At 56.6% G+C, this 6,492-nt stretch overlaps 1 protein-coding gene across 1 annotated transcript; it reads left to right on the top strand.

The window, feature by feature from the left end:
* Positions 1–2,355: 2,355 nt before the first annotated feature.
* On the top strand, positions 2,356–3,838 carry LOC123074338 (GDSL esterase/lipase At2g27360-like). The gene is made up of 5 exons (XM_044497208.1): positions 2,356–2,647; positions 2,748–2,966; positions 3,051–3,196; positions 3,454–3,556; positions 3,618–3,838. Exons 1-5 carry the CDS (start codon positions 2,356–2,358, stop codon positions 3,836–3,838), a joined length of 981 nt encoding a protein of 326 aa, XP_044353143.1.
* Positions 3,839–6,492: the final 2,654 nt, after the last annotated feature.

Below are 6,492 nucleotides of genomic sequence, written 5' to 3'. Positions count from 1 at the left end.
TGTTGAGCCCAAGCAAATGTTCCATCTTATTCAGGAATGTGTGTTCGATTCAGGTCCAGGAGGAGATCATGCATACCCTGGACCTCACCTCTTCGACCTTTGAGGAAAAGTATCTCGGTCTTCCAACCCCTGAAGGCCGAATGAAAGATTCTCATTTCCAACCCATTTTCGAGAGGTTCACTAGAAGACTTACAGACTCGGAAGAAAGATACATGTCCTATGGGGAAAAAGACATTTTGGTCAAATCTATTGCTCAAGGCCTGCCTACGAATAGCATGAGTATCTTCAAAATGAGTGCATGCTTTTGTGATAAATATGAGAAGCTGGTGCGTGACTTCTGGTGGGGGGATGAAGAGAACAAAAGAAGAGTGCACTGGATGTCATGGGAGAAGATGACAAAACCAAAGCGTGAGGGGGGGGGGCTTGGGTTCCGAGATATGCGTATTATCAATCAAGCTCTTCTCGCAAAACAAGCATGGTGACTTGTCCAAAGACCTGACAGTCTTTATGCTAGGGTTCTAAAAGCAAAATACTACCCAAAAGGAAATTTGTTGGACACGGTCTTCACCTCTGATGGATCACCTGTGTGGCGTGGAATTGAGTATGGGCTTGAACTCCTGAAAAAAGGAGTGGTTTGGAGAGTGGGAAATGGAAAGAGTATCCAAATCCTTCGTGACAACTGGATACCTCGGCAATCTGGCCTTTCCATACAATCCATGAAAACTAGAAGCCGGTTTAGATGGGTAAACCAGTTATTGCTTCCCCATTCTAATGACTGGAACAAGCAGATCATTGACAAGTTGTTCTACAATTTTGACTCGGAAGAAATATACAAGATCAAGCTTCCCCCAAAGCCAATGGGGGCATTCTAGCTTGGAACTATGAGAAGAACAGTACATTCACGGTTAGGAGTGCTTATCATCTTGGAGTTTATTTGCAGGGGGATCTAATGAAGGATCCTAAAAAAACTCCAGTATTGCTAGGGAGAGCTTATGGAATCTAGTCTGGAAAGCAAAGGTACCACATAAAGTCCGTATCTTCACCTGGAGGGCTGCCACTGATTCTCTCCCTACAAAGGACAACAAGCACAGGAGGACTCTTGAATAAAATGGTATATGCAACCTATGTGGAGCTGCGATTGAAAACGCACATCATGCTACCGTTGTATGCACAAAACAGAGAGCTCTTCGTGAGGAAATGAGTAAAATTTGGAAATTGCCGGAAGACAAATCAATCATGCCCTTCTCCCCGGATTGGCTTTTGCAAAGCTTGAGTATTTGCCATGGTGGCATGAGGGAAAAACTTATGCTAATTCTTTGGAGGGCTTGGCACCTGAGAGACGATGTCGTTCACAACAAAGGTGAAGCTACTATATGAGATTCTGTGATTTTCTTGAGGAATTATTGGGAGTGCCTATCCAGCCCAAATCCGATTGTAAATGATGTGAAGGGGAAGCAAAACTTGCGTGGAGTTAACTTCTAGCCTGCCTCCCCATGTTGAGGTGCTTGGCTGGACTAAGCCGTCCGCGGATCACATAAAGATCAATATCGACGCTTCTTTCATTGCAGGCACGGGTTTGGCCGCGCTGGAGCGGTTGGCAGGGATTGTTTTGGTGATATTGTCTTCTCAGCTGGTTGCCGTTTTCATGGATGCTCGGATGCAGAGAAAGCCGAAGTCCAGGCCCTTTCTTTCGGCCTTAACCAGGCTCGTAAACTGAATTTGAACAAAGTGCAGATGGAGACCGATTGCAACGCTGTTGTGGCCGCTGTGAATGATAGTAATGTTAGCAGGGCCAGCTGGTGGGCTTGTTATGAGAAATCTAAGGATATGATCAAGGAGTTTGGAGCTTGTTCTGTTTCCAAAGTCCATAGGAAGAGCAATGTGGCTGCGCATGAGTTTGCTGCCTATGCTAGAGTGAACGGGGATGTAATTGCTTCTGATTGTATTGTATTTGCTTCTGATTGTATTAGCTGATGTGCCACAAGCTTCAAAACATGTAATTGCTTATGATTGTATTTCAGACTTATTGATATGAATGAAGCTCTCCCTTTCCTGAAAAAGAGTTTGCTTGTTGGTCGGTGGGTGATGTGTCCGTGCTCGGCACCTTTGTATCTTACGATGGGTGTGGGTTGTGTGTGATGGTACTGTGTGTTTGTTTGGCTTTCGTTTGTACTCGATGGTTGAAATTGGTGATGGTTACTTTATAATATAATAAAGCGGGGTAACCCATTTTGGGTAGCTTGTCGACAACAACGCTTACTTGCTCTGATTTTGATGTGATAAATTTCAGCCAGCCTCCAGCTGCGGGAGCTGCTCCCCACTGAATCGTAGGCCGCTGCGAGGTGTCGTCAGGCCATGGCCACCAAGATGCGCAAGCTGCCGTCCGCCGTTTTGCTGTTCCTCTTGGTCGCGGACCTGGGCTGGGCATGGGCGCTGATCCCTTCTCCCTCCCCCGCAGGCCTCTCCGCCAGGCGCTACGACTCCATCTTCAGCTTCGGCGACTCCTACGCCGACACCGGCAACAACCCCGTCGTCTTCGCCGCCAACTCCGTCTTCAACCTTGTCACGCGGCCACCCTACGGCTCCACCTTCTTCGGCCATCCCACCGGCCGCAACTCCGACGGCCGCCTCATCATCGACTTCATCGGTACGGAGCACCACCTCATTCCCCACTTCCCTCAACAAACTCTCCTGATCTGCGGCGAGAGAGGCTTTAGGTGGTAATAACTCAACTGGTCCGCTTGCAGCTCAGCGCCTCGGCCTGCCGCTCGTCCCGCCGTCCCTGGCGCACAACGGGAGCTTCCGCCAAGGCGCCAACTTCGCCGTCGGGGGCGCCACCGCTCTCGACGCCGCTTTCTTCCACGACGGGTCCGATCCCGGCAACAAGTTCCCTCTCAACACCAGCTTGGGCGTCCAGCTGCAGTGGCTCGAGGCTCTCAAGCCTTCTCTCTGCCGCACAACCCAAGGTTGGTGTATTCAGCAGCTAGCCGCGCTGCTTGCAGAGTGACAGGAAACTGAAACACGCGCCATACGTTTTTCTTCCGCTGCAGAGTGCGAGGCATTCTTCGGCAGATCCCTCTTCTTCGTGGGCGAATTCGGGGTGAACGACTACCACTTCTCTTTCCCCACCAAGAGCCTGCAAGAGATCACGTCGTCCGTTCCGGATGTGATCAGGACCATCTCCATGGCAATCGAGGTACCTACCTACCTACCTCGTCAACCTGCATTTCACCTTTGAAACAGAGCATGGTATTGATGCAGCTATGGCAATGGTGACAGAGGCTGATCAAGCACGGGGCGACGAGTTTCGTCGTTCCCGGGACGATCCCCTCAGGGTGCATGCCGCAGTTCACCAGCTACCTCGCCAAAGACGACCCCGCAGAATACAACTCCACCACCGGCTGCCGGGAAGATTACAACAACCTAGGGATGCACCACAACATGCTGCTGCAGGAGGCCCTGGAGAAGCTCCGGGGCAGGCACCCGGACGCCATGATTGTCTACGCCGACCTCTTCGGCCCCATCATGGACATGGTTGAGTCACCTCGCAAATATGGTAAGCCCTTTCAGAGCTGTTGTCTTGCAGCAGGTCAAGGTTGATGGTCGTCATTCTGCAGGGTTTGAAGAAGATGTTCTTACCAACTGTTGCGGAAGGCCTGGGGCACTTATCTGCGGCGATGAAGGTGCAAACCTATGTGAGAAACCGGCTGCTCGTCTGTTCTGGGATGTCGCCCACTTGACGGAGGCGGCTTACCGCTACATCGCCGATGGCTGGCTGGGCAGCATAGACTCCCCTGTGTTAGAGATATATTTGGGTTACATGTATTTGCTAGTTTAGGATTCCTACCTTATCTCTAGGAGAGGCGTCTTGCCCTCCAAGTCTTGTACTCAATATATACTCGCCCTCAAGGCTCAATAATACATCCATCATATTCCGCACCAAACCTCTCTCTCTTCTAACATGGTATCTATCGCAAGTCGATCCTAAACCCTAGCCGCTGCCGCTTCCGCACCCGCGCGCCGCCCCAGGGGCGGTCGGCCTCCATGACCGCCGCCGGGGGCTGCGCCGCCCGTACCTAGGGTTTGTCCGCCGGTCGCGTTGGCCGGCTGCCCTAGAGAGTCTTTTTTCCGATCCTTTGATCCGGATTTTCTCTCTCTCGCCGGTCGCTTTGATCGGCGTCTTCTTTTTGGTTTTTCGATCTATTTTTGATCGGTTTGCGTCGCCCACCGCCGCCGTCGACCCCGAGCGCCTCTACTCCGACCCTGGCGCGACCAGCCGGCCTCTCCTCCGACCCGGCGGCCACGCGCGCCGAGACGGCCCGTCAGGGCCAGCCACCGTCCGCGCGTCGGTCCGCCCGTCGCCCTGCGCCGGCCGTCACTGCCCTGCTACGACCGGGACACCTGCATCGTCCCGACCCGACGGCCTCGCGCCATGCGACGGCCAATCAGAGCCGTCGCTCGCGCCGGTCCGCCCATCGATCCACATCACCCGCCTCCGCCGCGTCTGCACGGCGGCCCGGTACCTCGCCGGCCTCGTCCTCGGCTGCGTTGGGACGGCTGCGTCAGGCTCATTGGCTGCCTCAACTCGGGCGCCGCTGCTCCATTGGTCCCTCGGGCCTCGCTGCCCGGGCACCGGCGTTGCTTTGGCAGCCCGGGTGCCGGTGCTGACAAGCTCGTCCGCACGCCGTCCGTCGTCGCCAGCTTCATCTCGGACTTCGCCGCCACCACGTCTCCTCCGAGCGGCGTCCCCGACCTCGCGCGCGATCAGCTTGATCATCCGCTCGCCGCCGCGATCCGCCTCATCTACGCCGCGCGACCGACCTGGCCCGTCGGTTACGCGCGCCTCCGCAGGTCCCGTGAAGATCGTCCCCGAGTTCAGCGCGCCTCTCCACCGATCGAGCATCGGGCTGCCGCTGCGTCGCCCCGTCGGGCCGCAGCGCCGCCGCCCCGTGGTTCTCCTCGCGGCTGCATCGACTCGTGCGTCGCCGCTGCGTCGCCCCTTCGGGCCGTAGTGTCGCGATACGCGGTCCCCGCCGCCGCCCCGAGGCCGTCCCCGCGGTTGCACCGACTCGCGTACCGTCGTTGCGTCGCCCCTTCGGGCCGCACCGTCGCGGCCCGCGGTCCCGGCCGCCGCCCCGAGGTCTTCCCGTCGTCGCCCCGACCCGCCTGCCACCGCTGCGTCGCCCCTTGGGCCGTAGCGCCGCGGCCCGCGGTCCACTCCGCCGTCACCGCGCTTCGACCTCCCGTGGTATGCACCGCGCCGTCTCCCTTGGCGCGGAAACGCCACCGTCCGCGCTGGTCTTCGTCACGCTGTCAGGGTTCTTCGCCTACTTCGAGTACCGCCGCCGCACTCCTAACCTAGCCGCCGCCGCCGCTCTTCTTTGGCCGCCGCCGCGGCTACCTCCGTAGGTGCCGCCGCCGCCCGTCCACCCCACTTCGTCTTCGTCCAGCACCAGCTCGTCGCCAGCGTCGCCGTCATCTACCCCGACCGCTTCATCTACTCCGACAACCGCGGGCGACATTGGCCCCGCGCCGATTGGCGCCGCAACCGTCGTCGAGTCCTTCTCTCCTGGCCTCTCCGACCTCTTCGACATGGCGTACAGCTCGTGCAGGTCCCAGTCTACGCATGCCCGGTGCTGGCAACACCGCCGCGTGCCTTCGTCCACGACGTGTCCCCGGGCCTGGCAAGCCTGGTGCGGCGCTTCATCAACTTCGTCTTCGTCCGTCTACGCATGCCCGGTTCTGGCAACACCGGTGCGTGCCTTCGTCTATGATGTGTCCCCGAGCTTGGCAAACCCGCCGCGACGCGTCGTCAACAACATCTTTTCCCCGGCGCACCCCTACTTCGACACTACTGCGCCCATGCTAACTCGGCGCTCCTTGCGCCTGCGGCTCCATGGCGACTCCCTCGACACCGGCTACCCCGACTCGACATCGACCACGGCGTTCTTCACACGGCTACCTCGACCACGGCTACACCACCCTACGCTCTCGGCTACATAGACATCGGCACAAAGGGCTATCATCCGCTTGAGCAACTCGTCGGCTTCCTCTACAGTCAACGCGTCCGCGACGCGACACCGTCCACGACGCTCCCGCTAGGACTGCGGGGGGATGTCAGTCCGTCGGCTGCTATTCTCTCCAGTCTGATCGTCCGCGACGCTCATGTTGTTCGCAACGCTACCGCTACGACTGCGGGGGGATGTTAGAGATATATTTGGGTTACATGTATTTGGTAGTTTAGTATTCCTACCTTATCTCTAGGAGAGGCGTCTTGCCCTCCAAGTCTTGTACTCAATATATACTCGCCCTCGAGGCTCAATAATACATCCATCATATTCCGCACCAAACCCCTCTCTCTCTTCTAACACCCTGCAACTGCAAGAGAGAGCAGGTATCAGCTAGTGAGGTAGCAGAAGCTGCTCTGATTCATGGACTGATGGCTATGTGGAGTCTGGCCTGTCTGAACCGAAAAACACTGGAGATGAAATG

This window comes from Triticum aestivum, chromosome 3D, assembly GCF_018294505.1.
Source record: "Triticum aestivum cultivar Chinese Spring chromosome 3D, IWGSC CS RefSeq v2.1, whole genome shotgun sequence".
Taxonomy (NCBI): domain Eukaryota; kingdom Viridiplantae; phylum Streptophyta; class Magnoliopsida; order Poales; family Poaceae; genus Triticum; species Triticum aestivum.
The sequence above is the reverse complement of the archived record's forward strand: the minus strand, read 5'-3'. Positions and strand labels throughout refer to the sequence as shown.

What these genes read in the sequence shown, in the direction of transcription:
- LOC123074338 (XM_044497208.1), top strand. Translation starts at nt 2,356, where the DNA reads ATGGCCACCAAGATGCGCAAGCTGCCGTCCGCCGTTTTGCTGTTCCTC. An exon ending in CCTCATCATCGACTTCATCG is followed by an intron (nt 2,648 to 2,747) that starts GTACGGAGCACC and finishes GTCCGCTTGCAG; the next exon opens with CTCAGCGCCTCGGCCTGCCG. An exon ending in TGAGTCACCTCGCAAATATG is followed by an intron (nt 3,557 to 3,617) that starts GTAAGCCCTTTC and finishes GTCATTCTGCAG; the next exon opens with GGTTTGAAGAAGATGTTCTT.